The 22,336-nt window shown below is 42.2% G+C and overlaps 1 protein-coding gene across 6 annotated transcripts in view; it reads left to right on the top strand.

The window, feature by feature from the left end:
- The first annotated feature begins 4,753 nt into the window (after nt 1-4,753).
- The window catches only part of SH3D19 (SH3 domain containing 19), a 124,343-nt gene continuing 106,760 nt past the window's right edge, over nt 4,754-22,336 (top strand). For 3 of the 6 annotated variants that reach the window (XM_053256388.1, XM_053256387.1, XM_053256392.1), the window contains exon 1: nt 4,754-4,921. In XM_053256388.1, the coding sequence (XP_053112363.1) occupies nt 4,831-4,921 (91 nt within the window). In that variant the 5' untranslated portion in view covers nt 4,754-4,830. The remainder of the gene's footprint in view (nt 4,922-22,336) is intronic. The other 3 variants (XM_053256391.1, XM_053256390.1, XM_053256389.1) reach the window with 2 other exon arrangements.

Raw genomic sequence — 22,336 nt, 5'->3', positions numbered from 1 at the left:
CAGCCAGAAAGTAGCGACGGGGGGTGGGCGGTGGAGAAGCAGGCAGGGGGAGAAGAAGCTGGCTGGCCAGAAAGCCATGGAGGATAGAAGAAGCGGGCCGGCCAGAAAGCTGCACGGGTGGGTGGGTGGGGAAGGAAAGAAAAAGGCAGCGGCGGATAGGTGGCCTGGCTGGAGGCACAGATGCTCTGTGCCTGGCCCAGCTAGTTATTTATTTCTTTATTCTTCAGTTCAAAGCTTTAAATATTATTTATTGGGGGTACATTAAACAGGAGTTTTGACTTGTATCTCCATTAAACCCAGAGGGTCATGTCAGGTAAAATGCAGACCAATAGGTCTTAAGGGTAATCAAAGAAACATTATTTTAGCTCCCTAGAACAACCCTAATGTTGTGTTATAAGATTCTGATGCCAGGAATACAGGTGGCCCTTGTTATCTGCGGTCTCATGGATTGCAGTTCCGCGTATCGTGGTTGGGTCTAAAAGACCCACTTTCTTTATTTGTGGTTTTAAAAATAGGCGATTTGCCTACCCATGGTTCCTGGGAGGCCAGAAGTGACTTCCAATGTCATTCTCGGCTGCCATTTTGCAGCACAGAGCCATTTTGTTGCTCTTTAAAAAAAACAACCCAAGAATTTTGGCAAACATTGAGAAAAATTTGGAGGATTTGTGGGGGGCTTGCTGGAGAGCTGAAGGCCTGGAGAGGACGGTACTATGTATTATTCCCTTTATTTCTGCTTTTTTGGCCTTTTTTTTTTTTTAGCTTAAGGAACCTAACCCCTGGATTCCCATAGGAGTAAGGTTTTGTTATTCGCGGTTTCCATATTTCCACCTATAGGCAATTGATCGATGTCCCTCCCCCGATTACATGAGAGTCCGACGTGTTGTATTTCTTTGCTTGTAAGGGCTATTCTGTATTTCTTGGGTTTTGCTTGATGTATCCTGGTCTATATTGCTAACCTGTGGATTTCTGATCTTGTGAATGTATTGTAATGTAAAATTCTAGTAGTTTGTTTATTCAATAAAGAAAACCTCCCCAGAAAACCTCACCTATAGGCAAGAACAGAACCCCCATGAATAACAAGGGCCACCTGTACAGTGAAATTGTATGATCCAACATTATCCTTTTGTTTCCTTTCAATATGTAGCTGGTGCTATAGCTCAGTAGCAGAATGCATGCTTTGCACACAGACAATCCTTGGATCAATCTCTGACATAGCAAAGTAGGGTTGGAAAAGATCCCTGCCTGTACCCTTGGAAAGCTGCTGCCAGTTAGCTTGAGGGACCAATGGTCGTCTGATTCAGTAAGGTAGCATCCGATATTCATGTTTGTCAATTCAGAAATTAAGAGCTAGAAAAGATTAATATGCTATTATATTGACTATGTTATTCATTTTATTCACTTGCCTCCTTGTATTTGTTGTTAGCAGAGTTGCGTTCTGAGTAAAACACTCGGAACATAATTCATAACTGTAAATTGTTTTACTTAAAAATGAGAAAAGTTTTAGCTAGCTTACATGTCTGTTTGGATGGAGAGAGAAGTCTGTGTCTGTGTCTTTGTGTGCCTACAAAACAGATAAACAGATAAACCATCCATATGAACATCCCCCCACCAACTTCTTCAGGCTTAAGGTAGGATTAACCCATTACTTTCTGGCTGTGAATAATCCCAACTGCCACTGCCATTTCCAACATTAGTATCTTAAGCATTCTTCTGCACTACCTGGGCACTTTTCAATCAGTTTGCAATACACAAATCTTTATGTAAAGTCATAGCTAATCAAGATGTGTATCTGAAAACTTTGTTAAGTGAGAACCCTGCTTTAAAAAGGCTCCTTAACACCTCTGTAATCACAGGCTCTTGGATTTCTTGTGGTTATTAGAGCCCTTAGTTCATTAGTTTTATCTTAAGAATGTAAACAAAACCTCTACGTATTTATTTTACATATCTATTAGTCTTGGGTGTTGGCAGCTTTTGTGTTAGTTGTGTGGCTGGTAGAGATATTGAGGTTTGTTTTGCTATGTTTTTTGATTTACTTTATGTGTTATCTTGTGCAGTGTAGATCCTTCCCAGTTTTCAAAGTTTTAAGTAGCATCATAGCTAGCCGCACCAATTACACTCACTTTGCCATAATGTCTTGTGATTACATGTACTGAATGCATAGAACAGGGGTTCTCAAACTTGGCTCCCCAGAAATTGTTGGACTACAACACCTGATTGGAGAAGATGGGAGCTGTAGTTCAACAACAACTGAGGATCCAAATTTGAGAACCCTTGGTATAGAAGAAGTTAATATTAGGGATGTGCACAGAACCGCGGTGGGGCGGTTCAAATACAGTGGGGGTCTCCCTTTAAGAGCGGGGGGAATGGTGCACTTACCCCTCCCGCTGCTTTTCCCCTGCTGGCGTTGGTTTTTTTAGCAGCCCATTGGGGCGGCAGCTTACCTCCATGCCACCCTGTTGCCCTCCTCTTCCGGATATGACTGGAAGTTGCCTGCGAACATAAAGGGCGTCTGAACCAGTTTCATGCACATCTCTAGTTAATATCAGTAGCAAAGCTTCTTCTTTTTTGTTAACGTCTTGTCAGCATAGAGAGACTTTGAAGAAAATCCAGGGAAGCCCTACAGTTAGCCCCATAGTAGCCAGAAACTCAAGAATGCAGCAGCTCAAAATGTAACATTAAATAATAATAATAATAATAATAATAAATAAATAAATAAATAATTCAATTTCTATATGGCTCTTCCAAAAATGGCTCAGGGTAGTTTACACAGAAATAACTACACAGAGTAACATACCTCCCCCAGGATGTTTTCTACATCTGGAGCATTAAATGCATGAATTACTAAGAACAAATCATGATATTATTGCTGCTGCAGCAGCAACTACTACTACTATGAATATATACCAATTTTCAGCAAAGGTTCTCAAAATGAGACAACACAGAAAAATAAATAATGTAAGAACTAAATAGGATGGTTCACATCCTAAAACGGCTCAACATCTAAAAAGAAACATAAGATGGACACCAGCAACAGTCACTGGCAGGATAGTATGCTGGGTTTGGATATGGACAGTTGCTCCTCCACAGCTAAAAATAAGACAATCATCACTTAAAAAGGTTTCTCTTTTCTCAGCCCCCAAATATGAAATGTGGCTACAAAGATTCCACTTTGCTGTGCAGATGTTGACTTGATATTTATTTTTGCTTAATAAAGAGTTCCATGTAATTCAGAACTTTGCAGTTTCTTCTACCAATACCATTGGTCTAAACAGTGATATATCTCTGCTGATTTTTCATTTTCTAGGACCAACACATAGCAACAAGCCTTATTCAAAAGGGGGTATCACTTGCTGCCTTTTGTTTATCACGGATCATTCTAATCTGTCAGTATCATCATTGTTTAAATTGTACTTAACTTATCTCTGTTTATAAGAACTTGCAGGCAGCCTTATCTAGGCTGCAAGATCTTAGCCATCAGTTTCCAACTGGCAGAAGAGCTCACTGCAATGAACTGAATGATAGACGCCTGTGTGCTGTTCTGCGGTAGCGGTTTCCAAGCCTAGCTCAGAGAGAGTCTAGCTCAAGAGGATGGGGAAACTCATGGGAAGGAGCCATGTGTGCTGTATGCCTGCCTGTCAGTGCTGATGTGATTGCGCAACTAACGCAAGCTCTTGGGCAGCAATAAACGTGCCAGTGGAATGAAACCCCGTGCTAGTTGAGAGTTGAATCCCGTATATCTCATCGTGTCGCAAAGGATGCCGGGGCACAATTCTTAGATTGCGCACAGCTGTAGTTTCTCTGTAGCACAGCATTGCAAGGAGTCCGAGGGGCACCTCTTGGACCGTGCGATGCAGCTGCCTGGGGAGACAAAATGAGTTGGGCAGAGGCTGAGCTAAATCAGATTCCACTGGGGGGTACCTCTAAAATAAAGCTATATTAATGCACCTCCTTTTAAAAAAATTAATATTTGTTGGGCATGCACCACAGGAAGGATAGAGCATAGAAGTCAATGAGAGTTCACTGAACATTGGCTTAATACCCGGGTCCCAAAGCGGAAGAGACGACGGCCATCCTCCCAACCCTCACTATAGCCGGGGGACACACTTTTCATTCGACTCCGTCTCTGCTGCTGTAGCAGCATTTTGCACTTGAAAGACATTTAAACTCTTCATAATGCTTTTGGGAACGCTCCTAGAAGAATTCCAGCAAAAAAGGGGGGAAATGCATTGTTGGGCATTGCCTCAAGAACAAAAGCCAAGCCGCGTTCCTTCCCCTCTGCCTTCCAGAAGAAAGTGCCCATCTGTACACAGCCATTTCCCTCCCCGTCTCAGTCATGAGGTCGCTCTCCCCTTGCATTCCCCAGCTCTGATTGCTGCTTTCTGCTCCAGGTACCTCCCCCTTCTCCTTTTGTTTTAGTGTCAGGCAGGAACCGAGCTTCCTGTTGATACCGGAATATTGTGAATGGGCAGGGAAACGCCACCTTCTTCTTCTTCTTCTGCGTCCCTCTTTCTTTCTGCTCCACAGCTGGATTAATGTTGGAAGCCTCCCCCCCCGCCCCTTTTCTCGATTTCTTTTCCAGCTCCCTGGAGTCTTTTTGGGGAAGGGGGAGAGAAGAAAGGAAGGCCTAAGCAGGCTCCCAGGAGCGCGCCTTCAACTTTAGCAAGGGCAGCAGGAAAAGCAAAAGTGTGGCAGAGTAGAAGCACGGGAGTCAGTCCGCCCCTCAGGCTGTAGGCAGCGGAAGCTGCAGGTGCAGGCACCGGGTGGCTAGAGCCTAGTTTGCACACAATGCAGGGGACTGCTTCCTGAGAGGCTGCTTTGTCTCTAACGCCGATGGCTGAAGCCTGGAGGCTGGAAGAAGACGAGGAGGAGCTGAAAGAGCTAGGCAGAAGGCACAGGAGAGCCAGCTTGAATCCTGCAACAGGTGAGTAGCTAGCTGAGCCTAGGCAGGCGGTGGGCACCCTGGCTGTGTAGTTCTTCCACCGGCTGTGTAGTTCTTCCACCGGCTGTCTTCCACCTTGGCTGTGTAATTCTTCCACCGGGGCAGGTTTTCTAATGGGTGGAAGGGGACATGTGCCAATATAGTAAGGATTCGGGCCACAATCCTGAGAACTTCGTGCCTAACTCTTCTTTCCCCCGCCTCCAAATAGCAACACACCATGTTGGATTTTTGAAACTCATTTTGACACCAAAAGCCATTGCAGTGTAATATGGCAGAAGTTGTTAACTTAAGTGGGGGGTGGATGTCAAGATACCCTGCAAAGCATGATTCAGTTCATAGGATTCCTCATGACTAGGTGAAGCTTTGATGTATGTATTTTGAATATACATTTTATTTCCTTGACAACAGAGTTATGTTCAGTACAGACAATATGGTATCATTGTGCTCCTGGCACTCAGATTTGCTCCTATACTCTGACTCCACTGTGTTCCTTAATGAGGACCAAGAATTTCTGGACCCTGTCAAAAAGCACCAAGAATTTCTGGACCCTGTCAAAAAGGGAGTGTGGACACAGTGACTTCACAGCAGCCTCTTGAAATCTTCCAGCTTTGTTCCCAGTGTACAGGGGGTTGACTCAGTAAGAAAGTCCTAATGGATTTGCAGGAGACTTGTGAATGGGTTACCAGTACTAGTGTGTGGATAAGCAGTAGTACAAGCAACTGCCAGTTGGGTCCCAGGGGAAGGAAATGATCCAGCGCCGGATCTCTCTAGTTGGTAGAATGTTCTGGAACTGTATTACATCTTATCTCACAGTGAGTCAGACAATGCATCACCCACTGTTAAGTGAAAGGGCACAAAGATCGTTCCAACATGCTTTAACTTCCTGGATGATGTAGGGTCTACTGTACACTTAAACTTACCTTTGCATGTTCTTAACAGTTCTGAACATTAGTTTAAGGTTCATCCATTCAATGACCACTTGTTTCGAAGACTTTTTTCCTGATTGAAGTGAACTCGTGTCATAAAATATTTTAAGGACAGAATGGGGTGGTTGTGTAATGCAAACACTTCATAAAAGGGAGCGGGAACACTTAAGGGTTATCTACGCCATAGCTTGCTGTACATAAAGGTTTGCACAGTGTTGACTCCCATGATGGATATATACTGCTAACTGGTAGTTTCGCTGAAATATCCGTAGTATATGTGTTTGCACATCAGTGGAGTATTCTAAGCCCTAAAGGTGTTGTTTTGGCAGAGATCTTGCTTGTCTGCTGGCTGCTGCCAATAGATAGCATTTTTTTTAATTTAACTGACAGGTGTAGTTTGTTCCCACCATACTGAAGCAATTTCATAAACAAGTGGATTTTCACACTTGCAAAGAAAATGGCAGATTTCTCCCTACAAAACAATTCAGCGGCTAGGATATCGACTTGATATTTTCTGTTAGGTGGAACACAGGCAGATTACCTGTTATTCTCTTATAATCTGGAATTAATTATGTTAGCTGCATTGGTGGGCATCTTAATTATTATTTTTATTGATGTCCTACTCTTTTCCCAAGAAGCTTGTTACAACTTTTACATAGCCCACCAGTCTTCCATGCAGACATTTCAGATGGCAGTACTTCATCCAGATGGTCCACAGGGCCAGACCTGCTTAGTTTCAGCAGAATAATAATAATAATGTCTGGATAAAACAAACCAGTCAATAACACCTGTTATTCTTGTTTACTGTGTTATTTACTGTCTTGTTTACTGTGTTATTTTACCTGTTATTTCTTGTTTACTGTGTAAACAAGAAATAATAATAATAAAAAATTACTACTATTAATTCTATTTCTATACTGCCCTTCCAAAAATGGCTCAGGGCGGTTTACACAGAGCTATAATAAATAAATAAGATGGACCCCTTCCCCCAAGGGGCTCACAATCTGAGGTGAATGACATGTCATCTTACTATTCTCTGGATTGTCAGTCTAATCTGGCTGACAAAAACCCTAAATTTCCCATTGAACCTCAAAAAAACCTGTGTAATCCTGTGTCAAGCCTTGGCCAATGATCCATCTCCAACTGGGCAGAAGGAGTTGTCTGTTAATCCATTTGGGCCAGAGTCAAATTCCATGGTCAAATTCCATGGTCACCAGTGAAGAGCAGGAGGGTTAGAATCGTGTGTGTTAGAATCACAATCAAACCAGGTAGAGGTCCAGGTGCTTATGGAAAGGGGGTGTGCACTTAGGCAATATCTTCACATCAAATGCAAGTACATCAAATGCAAGTTGCTTAGACTGAAGAGGAAGTTGAGACATGGAATGCATATGGCCTGGTGTACAGGGTTTGTTCCTTGCTGGCAATTGTGCTTTGTCTCGGCAGCATGCTTGAAACACAGAGCTCACTTTACCTAGCTTGCAGTGGAAATAGTGCTGTGACCAAGGACTTGAATGATGAGAGGCTCAGCAAGACATCTTCCCCTTCCACATTGTAAGACTATGCCCTACAATTGAGGGCAATACATCAAGTCCTGTTGATGTAAATGAAGGCCATGCAAGGTGTCAGGGCTCAGCAACTCATGCTGCCAGTAAAAGAAACATGCATTTACTGTATCTAAGGCAGAAAATGTATAAGGATAGCTCACCTTGTTCATTTCAAAGACCTGGCTATCCACCCAGTGGCACCATAAACAGGTGAAGTACCAAGGCAGTTCCACGTTAAGCATTAGGAGGTCTAGAAGCAACTGAGTCATCAAGCCTGGCAGAGGCCAAGGTCAGAGGCCAAGGTGCTTAGGGATGAGAGATAGGCACTTAGGCAATATCCTCATAATTTCTGACGGTGTTCTGGGGTGGGGGGTTTGCCCTAAGGCTGCAGTTCAACATAATATAATTTTACTATAATGTTACTAGAACTAAGCGTATAACTGTGCAGAATTGCTGCCTAAATGTGTAGTTGTATCTGTTGTCTGTTTCACACACTAGATTTAATTCTACTATTGTGATGACCATGAATGTTACAGATCATGCACTTGCTGTACAGATAATCTCTTATGCTGTACTGTTCTAAAACTGTTCCTTTTAAAATAACTTTTCATTTTAGATGATTTGGCCACCTTTCTACAGTACAGTTTTTCCAAGTGTTAGAATACTAGCAAAGTATCTGTACAGTTTCTTCTGAAGCAACTTCCAGTTCACAACAGATTTATTTATTCTGTACTCCCACGTTAAACTTGTGCTAACTTGTTGTGGATTATTTGAAAATGCGAGCTGAGTTTAAGGCAGCAAAACAAAGGTTGCGTCAGAAGGATTAACTCACCATTCAAAATACAATCAGAAATTATAGGGGTGGAGGTAGAGTGATGAAATAAAATTGGAGTTTGACTATAATACTTATTTTTAAGCAGAACTCTTCACTGTTAAGTCTGTTTTCCATTTCTTCTCTTTCTACACTTTTTTCCTTGCTCTAAAGCAATACCTTTTGAACAAGGTTCCATTCACTAAAATACACTTTGTTTTACCTGTATGATGTAAAGGCAGGAACACTGCTGACTTCCTGATGATCAAAGCATACATTTTTTTAATGGACTGCAGGGCTGCAACGGAAGCCCTTATGCAACTCCCCCTTTCCATCTGTGTGTACATTGTTGTGCCATAGCTCTTGGACTTCCAAGCACTGCTCATGCACTTGAAGGCTCTGCAAGTTCAGAAACACGTTGCTGACCCTCAGAGATGTGTTTCTGATCATGCAGAGCCCTTCCAGATCAGAGGTGGACAGCGAGGGTGGTGGAGTTGCTTGAGGGAGTTTGTTGTGTCCTGCAGTGCCTCAAAGCTTCATTAGGATATTAGCTGCTGGATTTGAAACAACGTTTACCAAATAATGTAGAAGTTGGTGGTTGACATCCTGTTTAATATAGTGTGGGCACACCGGGAAGATACATCCACACTGTGGAGAGCCTAATAATCACAACTGTAAGGCAACACAAGGAACAGTTAAGATGTTAAAACACTGGCTGAAATCCTGACAAACCAACCGAGGATGCAGTGGGACGGTGACTCTAATGTACCCAAAGAGCTTCTCCACTACCGTGGTGTGTGTGTGTGTGTGTAGAAAGAGGAGTTATTTTCACTGGCTTCCTGTTTTTCTGAAGTGCCCTGCACCTTTCAAAAATGTTGTCCTGAGGGTCACACAGCGTTAGTCAGGATGTCAGCTGGGGTCTTGACATCTTACTGTCCCTTGTGTTGCCTGATATTCATGATTAGCTAGTAAACTTTACTTGCTGACAGTGATATTTATTTAGATAGCAGTTTTAACAGGTTGCTCATACTGGTGATTTGACAGTATGATTCTTTTCTTTTAAAATGAAAAAGATCCCACTTGCTAGCTAGAATTGGCTGTAGGTTCTAGTTCTCTGGGCCAGTGTATGCTGTGGAAAGCTGGTCCCTAATTTATTAAAGATAAAGCTGACATTTTATTTAAAACTTCTCTGGACACCTGTTTACAAATTTTTTAAAAAATTACATAAGGTGCTGGTGCTTTTTAGCAAAGGGACTTAAAGTTCAGTATGGTGGTAAGCTTCTAGAATCTGGATTGCAACTGTGTTCCAAAGCTCTGTGTTAATTCTTTGTCCTTAGTACCTGTTCTTAGTAAATCAGGGATACATTTTGTTGAGATTATATTTAGCATGCATATTTGTTTTAAGAAATGTCAATGACTGTCTTCAGCACAATCCAAAGCAAGTACTGTATTTCGCCACCCTCCAAAGATTGCAGGCACTTGCCTTATTTATCAAGAGTAAGTATGGTTGCATAATCAATGCACCTTTTGATCTGGCACACATTGCAAATAATACAGAAAAATCAAATAACATAAATGGCATGTAGGGGTAATTACTGCTAAAGCTTTTCTATTTAACCAGGCCTTCAGGGTAAGTTCTATGGTCTAATAGGGTCTATAGTTGATGAGTTTGCCGACAGTTCCTGTGCTTCCTTTTTCCACTTTACTTAGTGCTGCTTAGCTTTTTAAAATTGCTTTACTGTTTAATATATTTTTATTGTTTCAACAGTCTGTATTTTATCATTATTGTAAACTACCTTAAGATGACTATGGGTAGTAAGACTGGGGTAAAAATATAAAAATAAATCTAAATTATTGGCTTGCTACTAATCCTAATGTTGTCTTATTATTTCAGTGATGGTTGACTTGCTACCATAACATACTGTTATGGGCTGGGATCCAAAAAGCTTCTGTGGACACACCCAAGGGATTGTGCCTGCCCTCTGAGATGTTTTGTTTGAGCTGCAGAGATCTGTGCAATATCACAAACTGCTTTGAAAAACCTTTCAAAGGCAGTTGGTTATGCAGCATGAGGAATGGGTACTGTAAGCAAAAACATAATCTAAAGACCTCTTGGGTGTGTGGAACTAGTTGTGTGGTTCTTTGGATTCTAGTATATCTTAAATATACAAATATACAGTTATCTGTTTTTATAGTGCGAACAGCAGCACTATATTGTTTGTGATCATAATATACATAGTGAAACAGAGCCACAAATAAGTGGTTCTAAATAAGAGTGGAATGTTTCAGTTGTAACCCTGGAATACTTGTGAGAATGATCAGCCTCAAAAGGTTGAAGACTGAGAGCCCATTATATAACCAAACAAGTGATATAACCAAACAAGGTGAATTTTGTCACCAGGGTAACGTGATTGTTGGTTTTATTTCAAATGGTAAGGGAAACTTACCATTAACATGCAGTAGGAGCAGAAGGGTGGTCATTAATTGTAATTGACTGTAATTAATCTGTAATTAACCTGAGTTGGATATATTTATGAAGAATAAATTGGAGGGGTTGTCTACCTTTCTCTGGGGCATCAAGACCTTCTACAACTAAGGGATATAACATTGTGCCAAATACAACTTCCTTCCGAGTTGACTTGGGGGATAGATTTTGCCCATGTTCAGGATCTGATCCATCATTTTATTTGAAGTCAAACATTAGCTAGAGACCCAGTAGTGGGGGGGTGGTTGTGCTGCTTGGCTCTTGTGCTTGGGTCATCTTCAGGAATCCACAAATTTAGGCCTAACTCACTAGCCAGCTGTTGTTTGTAGTTGCCACCAATCCCCTTTCTTCCCTCAGATCCTTTTCTGACACACAGGAGAGAAACGGGACTTCTGTCATTTGCACTGTGATATGGAGATGGTAAAAAGCAAGAGAAGCCCTCTCCTATGGCTCAGAAAGGGCTCCTGTTTTTTTACCTACTCATAAATGGCAGTGGAAATTAGACCTCTGGGGAGTAGATCTGTGTGATGCTAGGTGTCCTGCTCACCAGAGGGGGCTGGGGGCACTTGCCACTGGTGAGCAGGCAAGTGGGTTTATAGATGCCTGGTCATCTGGATTTGTTCTGCAGCAATAAGAAAAAATGTGCAGGCCCGGACAGGTGTAGAACACAAGCAAAAGACTGTGTGGATTCAATAAAACATTCAACCCATTTGCCTGCTTCAGCTACTTTTCTACCTTGCACCTGCTCTTTACTTGTGGCATGCTGGGTTCAGGATTGCACAGGTTGAGTTGGGTAGCCCTGTCTTTCAGACAGGAGCTTGGATTAAATGCCCTTTGATTCCTTCCATTAAAAAAATAATAATTAAGCTCTCCTTGGTAACCAGTGACTATGCATACACTGAATCCCTGATTATGTCTGAGCTAAAAGATTCTTACTTATGGGACTTGTGCTCCAAAGTCGAAAGAAGTCCGTAGGAAGAATCCATTGAAGTAAGCTGGCTATGGACCAAACACTGTTAGAATAAATTAAGGATGGTAACAGAGGCTCTTTTGCTGTTATCTATCGCAGCTTGTCCTTGGAAATGAACCAACATCACTAAGCATAAAGTCTGTTTTTATTTTACAGAAAAGTACTTGTCTGCTGACATTTGTACCAGGGGACAAATGGAACCATAAAAAGTTGCATTTTTCTCAAACAACTGTAAAAGCTTGTTCTGAAAAATAAAATATAGTCTAGGAAAAAAGCATTTAAGCTTTATCAACAGGGAGAGAACTATCCCTTTTGAAGGGAGCAAAGCTACTTCAACACCTCCCCACAAATCCAAGAAACCTTCTCTTATGAAAAGCAGCATGGTTACCTGGAACAGTCACATTATATGGGAGGTGAACTGAAATGCTGCTAAACCATAGTTTAGTACTACATGAATCTAAGGCTGCAGGCATGTGTGTTCCCACTTTCCTCTCTTTGAGTCAGTTTGGATAATCGTCTGTCGGCATGTAGGAACAGGACGGGCAAGTGTCCAGAGTGCATTTGTCCTGATGTCACTGCAGGACATCTTGATGTGGTGTTGGGGTGTCCTTTAATTGCATGAGAGGGGTGTTCATCTGAATCGTCCATCTGTATGCTCTCTAAAAGCTGTTTAATAAATCCTTTAGGAGTGAGAATCTTCCTTGTAAGTGTTAATTTATCTGAGCTTTTTGGAAGATCTGGTATGTCACCAACAATGAATGATAGGCTGTTAAAATGATTATACATAGTAGACTTGTGCAACATCTTTTAAATGAATAAACATCTTTACTGAGTTGCTTTATTACTCCCTCTAGAAAGTATTCTGTGCAATTGTGATTTTAGTGAGCTTTTCAATATCTAGTATCCATGCCTTCCCCTCTCTTTCTGAAATATTTAAGAACATAAGAACAGCCCTGCTGGATCAGGACCAAGGCCCATCTAGTCGAGCATCCTGTTACGCACAGTGGTCCACCAGATGCTTCTGGAAGCCACAGGCAGGCGTTGAGGGTATGCCCTTTCTCCTGCTGTTTCTCCCCCGCAACTGGTACTCAGAGGCATCCTGCCTTTGAGGATGGAGGTGGCCTGTAGTCCTCCAACTAGTAGCCGATGATGGTCCTCTCCTCCATGAAGTTATCCAAACTCCTCTTAAAGCCATCCAGGTTGTTGGCTGTCACCAAAAAAGGGCTGTGTTTACATAATGTTTTGTGGTGAAATAACAAGTTATTTAAATTGTTGGAGGGGGGGCGTTACAACTTGTATGGTTAGTGAAATATGTTACATTCATGTGAATGTAGTTTCTGATATATATTCTTAGCTTGGTAGATTGTACCCATATCTGTTAGATGGTGAGCCAGATGCTATAACTGTGTTGTGATTAATTATGTATCTTAATGTAGTCATTAATTGTCTAATAATTGTCTCCTTGAGACAAGGAGGCATCCTGCCCTCCCTCAGAGAAGCAATTTTCCATTCCTAAATTGTTAGAATATTTACCACTTGCATGTTTGTAACCATGAGCTGATTTACACAATACTTATGTAGTTTGGGTGCAATTCTGGCACCGTTGCTTCCCACAGTGTTCCACTGACATGTAGTAAATGACCACATGAGAAAGCAGCTGATGTTGCTCTTTCCCATATTCGCGTTCCCATACTTGCATAATAATATTAGTCAGCCTTCCCATATGACCACTTGTATACTAGAGCTGTGGTGCAAGCAGTTGCACTTAAACTGGTTCTTATATCTTATATTTTTATACTGCCTGATATATACATCTCTAGGCGGGGTACAACATTTAAAACACAATATAAAACAGAGTAAAAATAGTTAAAATTTCACAAAATACAGTAAAAATAATCTCATAAAATAAAAACAAATTAAACAATTTAAAATTAATTTCAGTTAAAAGCCTGAGAAAAAATGCACTGAGAAAAAGCCTAGGGGTATTCCTAAAAGCAAACAGAGAAGGAGATGCTCTTATTTCAAGAGGGAGCATATTCCAAAGCCCTGGGCCAGTCACAGAGAAGGCCCGGTCCTGAGTCGCCACCAAATGAGCTGGTGGCAACTGTAATCAGACCTCTCCAGAAGATTGTGATAGTCAACAGGGTTCATAAGGTGCTCTCTTAAATACACTGTGCCCAGCCTGTTAAGGACTTTGTAGGTAATAACCAGCCCTTTGTATTTTGCCCAGAAAGATATTGGCAGCAAGTGCAGTTCTTTTAAAATTGGTATTATATGGTCCCTTTGGGTTGTCCTAGAGACCAATCTGGCTGCTGCATTCTGTACCAATTGTAGTTTCTGGACTACATACAAAGGGAGCCCCATGTAGAGTGCATTCTTGTAGTCAAGCCTGGAGATTACCAGCATGTGCACCACTATTTTAAGGTCATTTACCCACAGAAATGGATGTAGCTGACATAATCAGTTGAATTCGATAAAAAGAGCTCCTGGCCACTGCCTCAACCTGAGAAACCAAAGAGAGTTTTGGATCCAGGAACACTCCCAAACTATGTAACTGATCTTTCAGGGGGAGTTTAACCCCATCCAGAACAGGCAGATTTAAACCACCTCTCCGGTCCCAACCTGAACCCCCACCTCCCCCAGTCTTTTGAATTAAAAGGAGTTATGCCATTCCTGATGAGGTTGATAAGAAGAAATAGATCCAGGTGTCATCAGAATATTGATAACACCCTGCACCAAACCACCTAATGATCTCTCCCAACGGTTTCATGTAGATGTTACACTGGAGACAGTATGGAACCTCGTGGAACTTCATACTTTAGTTCTTGCTTTATGGAATAGAACTTCATACTTCTGTTCTAGAGCAGCAGTCTCCCAGTGACTCCATTTGGAATCTACCAGAGCGGTAGGAATGGAACCACTGTAAAACAGTGCCACTCAATTCCGCCCTCCTCAAGTGATCCAGAAGGATACTATGACTGATGATATCAAAAGGTGCTGTGAGATCCAAAAGGATCAGCAGAATCACACTCCCTCTGTTGATAGCCAATTGGAGATCATCCATCAGGCTGACCAAGGCAGTCTCAACCCCATAGTCCACTCGGAAGCTGGTTTTAAATGGATCTATATAATCTGTATCATCCAAAACTGCCTGGAGCTGAGAGGCCACCACCTGTGCAATCACCTTACCCAACCATGGGAGGTTAGAAACGGGTCTGTAATTGGCTAACTCTGAGGAATCCAATGCAGGTTTCTTCAAACAGGGTCTAATAATAGCCTCCTTAAGATAAGGAGGCATCATGCCCTCCTTCAGAGAAGCATTTATAATATTTACCTGACCCTCTTGGATGAGATGAGATAAGCCAAGTTGGGCAAGAGAACAGGTTGTAGGGTGCACAGTCCAACGCAGTTTGTCTAAATCCTTACAGTCACAAACTGAAAGTGACCCAATCTAATTCTATAAGAGGAGTTGCCAGACACCTCCACAATAGACTCTGCAGTAACTGGGGAGTCCAGCAAAGCCCGGATATACATGATTTTATCTGCAAAAAAGTCGTTGGAGACATCACAGCAAGTGACTAATGGTTCCAAGTTCAAATTCAAGGGGGAGGAGGAACATACTAGCCCCTCACGACCCAAAACAACTCAGCTGGACATGAATTTGTGGAAGTATTGCGGGCAGAAAAGAACTGCTTCTTTGCCTCCCACACTGCCAGAGCATAGATTTTCAAATGTGCTCTGTGTTGCGACTTGTCAGATTTGCACCAAGTCTTCCTTCACTTAGACTCTAGTTGTCTACCTCACTGCTTCAGCTCCCATAGTTCTTCCTTATACCATGGGGCTGACTTTAAAGTAGGTTGGAGAGGAAGCTTAGGAGCAATTGTGTCAACAGCTCTAGTGAGTTCATTATTCCATGTTTTGCACCAGAGCATCAACAGAATCACTAGCAGAGCCAACTCTAAACCCTTCAAGTTGTCTTGGAATATTATTGGATCCAATAACCTTCTTGGGTGGACCAACCTAATTGGTCCTTTACCCCTGCAGAGGTAGGTTGTGGTTGCAAGTCCTACCTTAACCAGATGGTGATCTGTTCATGACAATGGGGAGATGATAGGAGTCCTCACCTATGAAACATCACCCTGATCAGAATAAAAGACTAAATCAAGCGTATGACCAGCATCATGTGTCAGTCCAGAAACCAATTGGGATAGGCCCATTGTCGTCATGGCTGCTATGAACTCCTGAGCCGCGCTTGACAACCTGGTCCCGAAATGAACATTCAAGTCTTCCACCATCAACAACCTGGGCTACTCCAATGCAACTCTGCAATCACGTCTGTCAGCTCAGTTAGGGACTCTATTGGGCAGCGGGGTGACAGATACATCAAAACCAACAGACTGGGAAGGAAGTCTATGGAATACCTATTTGAAAATTTTAAAGACTGTGTATTGTTTTCTGACAGGAGTAAACGGCTGACAACACAATCTACCAGAGTCCTCATTAGCTTCTTGTTGGGCCTGTTCTGGAACAAGCTGTTCCCATTCATTTAAAACAGAGCTTATATCTTTGAATTTGATTCCTTAATTAAAGGTCGGTTTTGTTTGCTGTTAGAAAATGTCCAGCAATTCTAAGATAGTGGGTGGAGCAAGACTGAAGAATTTAATCTGCTAGTTGGCCCCTATACATTTGAGTGGGAGCTACACTTGGTATACATTATGCTAATATGTATTCTTCTTCTTCACTGTGCTTTAGAACTGAGCATAAATAATCTGAAGTACATTATGGAAATGTCAAAACCATACAATTAAAAAGCTGTAAGTATAGGATAGCTGCTGCTTCAGTGGACACTTTTATGTATTAAACTGTTTTGCAGCAATGTTCTTGATTTATCATAATTGGCAGCATGGGAAAAAGGCCATGCATCTTTGTTATGGAATGCTCTGATCTATATGGAGCCCCAGTATCTAAGTGAAGTTTTGAAAACAATAGAGTGGTTTGTTCTTATGCTTAACTCGTGTGTTTAGCTTTGCATCCAGTCCCTGACACCAAAGGCTCACTGATAGCAGGTCTGGTTAGAACCGCTGCCTGAGACAAAAAGTTGCTGCCAGTCAATGTGGGGCTAGATGAACCAATAGTCTGAGCTGGTATAGGATGATGTGCTATGTTCATAATATTCAGTATGAAGATGCTGCAGTAAGATTACAGTTTAGTTTAGATGCAGTTTTTCTGTATATCGTTGTTTCCTAATGCCTCATAATTTACCTGCACTATTGCTATAGTCTGTTTTAAGATGGTCTCCTGAGTCAGGCAGACAGGGAATTAAGAGTTTTGGAAGATATTCAAGGCCATTAGTAGCAAAAGAAACAAAGACTCTGAAGGCCAAGGCTGCTGAAGAAGAGTGAAAGGATGTTTTTGTTTTTCTGCTTAATTGCACTAACTTAAGATCTTATCCCAGTGGCTGAGACTATAGAAGCCCACTCTTAGTCATTGAACGGTATCCTATTTAATTTTGTGTAGGGTTGGTTCATGTTGCTTATGGCTCTGTTGTCTCCTGCTGTCTGTGGTCTTGTATATAATGAATATTTTCTTTGTACTGTGTTATTGCCTGGTGGATTGTTATGCAGGGTAACTGTGCTTTCATTCATGTCAAGGTTTGCTTGTGTCTCCTCATGGGCAGACAATTATTATTTTTCTTCAGACATGCAATTATCATTTACCTGCCCACTTGGAATAAGTAGCAATTGGTTTCCAAAGAGGTAGTTGAGTAGTAGTTGCTCATTGAGTGGCAGTAGGTGCTCTCTGAAAGTGGGAGTTGCACAAGCTACAACCAGCCCCATTCCCAGCACTGTACAATGGTCTCGTGGGCTTACCTGTCCATTCCATCTGGTGATGTCTCCCATGCACGGTATATAAGAGTTAAGCACAGAGATGACTTCCAAATTAACAAGAAAAACCTTATTATTTTTCTTTTTACTAAGATATTGGGGCTTTGTATAGATCAGATTTCCATACTATAAGAAAAAAAAGGCCTTAAAAATGTACCCAAAGAAGAGGAACATAGGAAGTTGCTATATTCTTAGTTAGACAGTGTTTCTCAACGTTTTTGGAGTCATGGACTGGTACATTCTTTGTGTACAGTTTCCCGGACCAGCAGTTCGTAAAGCGCTCGCCCCCCTTGCCCCCAACCCCAGGCACCCCCCAAAACAATTTTGAGCCGGTGGGGGCTGCCACCTCCAGGAGCTCTCCGGAGCTCATTTCTAGCCAGGCAGCCCTCGCTGCTGAGATTACATTCATTTTGCTTTCTTGAAATGAACGTTATCCCAGCAGTGAGGGCTGCCTGCCTAGAAATGCTCTGGAGAATTCCCGGCAGTGGCAGCCCCCACCGGCTCAAAATTGTTTTGGGGAGGGGTTTAATTCTGCATGGACCAGCACTCAACTCCTCACAGACCAGCACCAGTCCACGGACCGTCAGTTGAGAAACACTGAGTTAGACCATTGGTCCATCTAGTTCAGTTTTGTCTATACAGACTGGCAGCGGCTTCTCCAGAGTTGCAGGCAGGAGTCTCTCTCAGCCCTGTCTTGGAGATGCCAGGGAGAAAACTTGGAACCATGCAGGTGCTTTCTTCAGAGTGGCCCCATCCCTTCAGGGGAATAGCTTACAGTGTTCACACATGCAGTCTCCCATTCAAATGTAAACCAAGGCAGACCCTACTTAGAAAAGGGGACAATTCATGCTTGCTACCTCAAGACCAGCTCTCCTCCCATGTTAAAGCTTTGTTAAACTTTTGCTCTGCCTGTCATTCAGACGGAGGCCCAGGAACTGTGGTTTAACTGTAACTTAGAAAAGTCTATGCTCATAAGCATTTTCAGATCCAACCCAAAGGCATTCTGCATTTTTGCTCTTTTGGGGAAGGCAGTGTGGAAGCATGTGCTGAAGCAAGCAGGCAGCATTCCTGATCTTCTTATTCTGTATTGACAGGCAATAAAACACAATGAATCACAATGCAATATACTGATGTCTGATTTTTGTGGGGTGGCTGCTGCTGCTACTGCTACTACTGCTGCTGCTGCTACTACTACCGCTCTTCAACCAATGTTCTCAAAACGGTTTATATAGGGGGGGAAATAAATGAATAAGATGGTCCCCTGTCCCCAAAGGGTTCACAATCTAAAAAGAAAAATAAGGCAGTTCCCAGCAACAGCCACTGGAGGGATGCTGTGCTGGGGATGGATAGGGCCAGTTGCTCTCACCCTGCTCAGTATAAGAGAATCACTACTTTAAAAGGTGTCTCTTTGCTCAGTTATCAGCGGTTGGGTCTGAAAGGTAATGACTTGAGACGACATGGTAAATTCCTGAAGGTGCCGAAATTTGAACTGGGAACTGCCACTTGTGCCTCGGATTCTCTTATCAACACACTAGCTTCTCATTGTCTAGAAACTGGACTTCCTCACCACAGTTGCCAGAAATATTGTGTCCAGTATTTTCAGCATGAAAATCCAAGCATACTGGAAGGATTGAGTTCAGGAGCGATAGTAAAATTGTCAAGGCATACTGACACCCATTATTGTTTTTACCCACATTTAACAAAAATCAGACTTTGCTTTAGAGTTTTTATGCAACAGAATATTTCAAATAATAACACAAATGAAAATGGCATGGACAAAAATGATGGGACCCTTAACCTAATATTTTGTTGCACAGCCTTTAGAGGCAATCACTGCAAACAAGTGATTCCTGTAGCTCTCAATGAGACTTCTGCATCTGCAACAGGTAGTTTGGCCCACTCTTCCTGAGCAAACTGCTCCAGCTGTGTCAGGTTTGAAGGGTGCCTTCTCCAGACTACGTTTCAGTTCTTTCCATAGATGTTCGATAGGATTCAAATCAGGGCTCATAGAAGGCCACTTCAGAATAGTCCAATGTTTTGTTCTTAGCCAATCTTGGGTGCTTTTAGCTGTGTGTTTTGGGTCATTATCCTGTTGGAGGATCCATGACCTGTGACTGAGACAGAGCTTTCTGACACTGGGCAGTATGTTTCGCTCCAAAACATCTTGATAGTCTTGAGATTTCATTGTTCCCTGCCAGGGGCATAGCAAGGTTGGAGTGGGGCCAGAGATGAGATTTTAACCCCCCCCCCGATATCCTCTCCTTCTCCTAGCCCAGTGTCTCTGCTAACTATCGCAACTAGTTACAAGGTGTAAATAACAGCAGAACCAACTAATACAACAGTATCAATGAAGAACAGTAATCATTGCTCACATCCCAACTAGAGAAACTGCTAGAGAAAGACATACTGTTCTGGTATTAAAAATATTTTATATCAGTGCTTCTGAACTGATATTTGAGCAAGAGAGTCCCACTTTGACATTAAGAGAAAGTATTTATCCCTGTTAGATTTGAATTGGCATTTTGTGTAAATGAAGTATTCTTTAAAAGGATGAGTTCTATAGTCAGTATACATATTCCATAAATGTATAGAAAGCAGAGATTCCCACAGAAAAAGAAACATGTTAGCCCTCTGTAATATTTCAGATAAAGCCTGTCCCTTTTAGAATGATAAATATTATTTGAAATTAAATACAAACTCATTAAGGTGAGAGAGAAGGGAATGGGAAGATACAATAATGCCAACTAAACCATAGACCTGAGTTAGAAATGTAATAAAGTCTTCGCTTCTACCTTGGTGAGGGCAGGGAGGAAGTTGCTAATGCCCCAGTAACAGCTATAATATCCTGGTTTTCCTAACTGTTTCACATGAAAAGCCATTAATTTTTACCAACCTAACTCAGGGGTGGGAGGGGGAATATAGTGTCAAAAATAACCTGTAAGTTCTTTCAGGAGATAAGAGAATAGGTCCTCTATTACTTTATAAAGTCCATGCATTGCTGCCTCTGTAAAAACGCTGAGAACAGCCATACACAGACCATGTTGTTACCTCTCCCCGTTCCCCCCGCCTACAAATTATCCGCTTGTTTATTAGGACAAAATACAAATAAACTGGAGGCTCTCTTGCATGTAGTAATGGCTTTTGTTAAAGCACAGTTCTGGGTGTCCCTTTCATCTGCGGCAGCAGCACAAACCCCCTCAACTCTCCCACGCCCCAAGAAAAAGGAGGAAGGAGCTCAAGAGAGACAGAGAGTGAAGGAATACCCCCGGCCAGAACACCGAAGGAAGTGCAGGCCCTGGGGAGCCAGGACGATGATCATGTGACTTGCCTCGGGGGGGGGCCTTGAGGCAGTGGCTCGGAGACAAATGTCTCCCCTTGCCCAATAGTAGCTATGCCCCTGTTCCCTGCACAGACTCAAGGCACCCCGTGCCAGACGAAGCAAAGCAGCCCCAACACATAACTGAGCCTCCTTCATGTTTCACAGTAGGTATGGTTTTCTTTTCTTTGTAAGCTTCATTTTTTTGTCTGTGGACATAGAGCTGATGCAACTTGCCAAAAAGCTCCAGTTTTGCCTCGTTTGTCCAAAGGACATTCTCCCAGAAGCACTGTAGCTTGTCAGTATGCATTTTAGCAAATTCCAGTCTGGCTTTTTAATGTTTTTCTTTCAACAGTGGAGTCTTCTTGGGTCTTCTTCTATTGAGCCCACTGTCACTCAAAAAGCGACGGATGGTGCGATCAGACACTGATGGACCTTGACCTTATAGTTCAGCTTGTATCTCTTTGGAAATTGTCCTTGGCTTTTTGTCTACTATTCTCACTATCTTTCTGCCCATTCTGGGGTCAGTTTTCCTCTTGCAGCCATGTCCAGGGAGGATGGCTATAGTCCCATGGACCTTGAACTTCTTAATAATATTTGCAAGTGTTGGCACAGGAACATCAAACTGCTTGGAGATGGTCTTATAACCTTTGCCTTTAACATGCTTGTCTATAATTTTCTTTCTGATCTCCTCAGACAATTCTCTCCTTTGCTTCCTCTGGTCCATGTTCATTGTGGGAAATACGATGATACCAAACAGCAGAGTGACTACTGTTCTCCATCTAAATAGGCTGAGTGACTGATTGCACGATTGGAGACATGTATGATACTAATGAAAGAAAACGGCTAATTTGAAAAATCACTCTAATCCAGTTATTTATGATCTTTTCTAGGGGTACCAACAAATGTGTCCAGGCCACTTTAGAATATCTTTGTAGAATAAGCAATACTTTATCTCTTTCCCCACTTGCTTTACTTTACTCAATAACATATCAAAGGCATGCAGGTATACATGGGACAATTGCTTTTCATTTAATTGCTTTTCAGGAGGCATAAAACATTTTTTCAATGAGCTGTAAGGGTACCAACAAATCTGTCCATGTGTGTAGCTCCTTCCCATAAATAGGAAGGCAGGTTTCCAGGCATGTTTGATTGCCAAAAGGTATTTATTATAATTTTATTTATTATTTATATTTTTATGCCACCCTTCATTTGTAGATGGTATGTGAAACCTGTAAAATTCAGTGTATAGGAGAGTGCTTCTGAACAGGAGATTGTTCCTCCCTGCTGCAAGAATAACTAGATTCATCCCCCCACATAATCTCATAAAGTGGCAACCAGGGGCAGAGCCACCATTGAGTTAACAGATTCAAAGAACCTGGGCCGCTACCGATCAGGGGCCGCACCTCGCAGCCCCGACACACCCCCAGTGTCTAACGTCAGATGTGGGGGTGCTAGTT

The sequence above is a fragment of the Hemicordylus capensis genome, chromosome 5 (genome assembly GCF_027244095.1).
Source record: "Hemicordylus capensis ecotype Gifberg chromosome 5, rHemCap1.1.pri, whole genome shotgun sequence".
Classification (NCBI taxonomy): domain Eukaryota; kingdom Metazoa; phylum Chordata; class Lepidosauria; order Squamata; family Cordylidae; genus Hemicordylus; species Hemicordylus capensis.
This window is presented reverse-complemented; position numbering and strand designations above follow the sequence as displayed.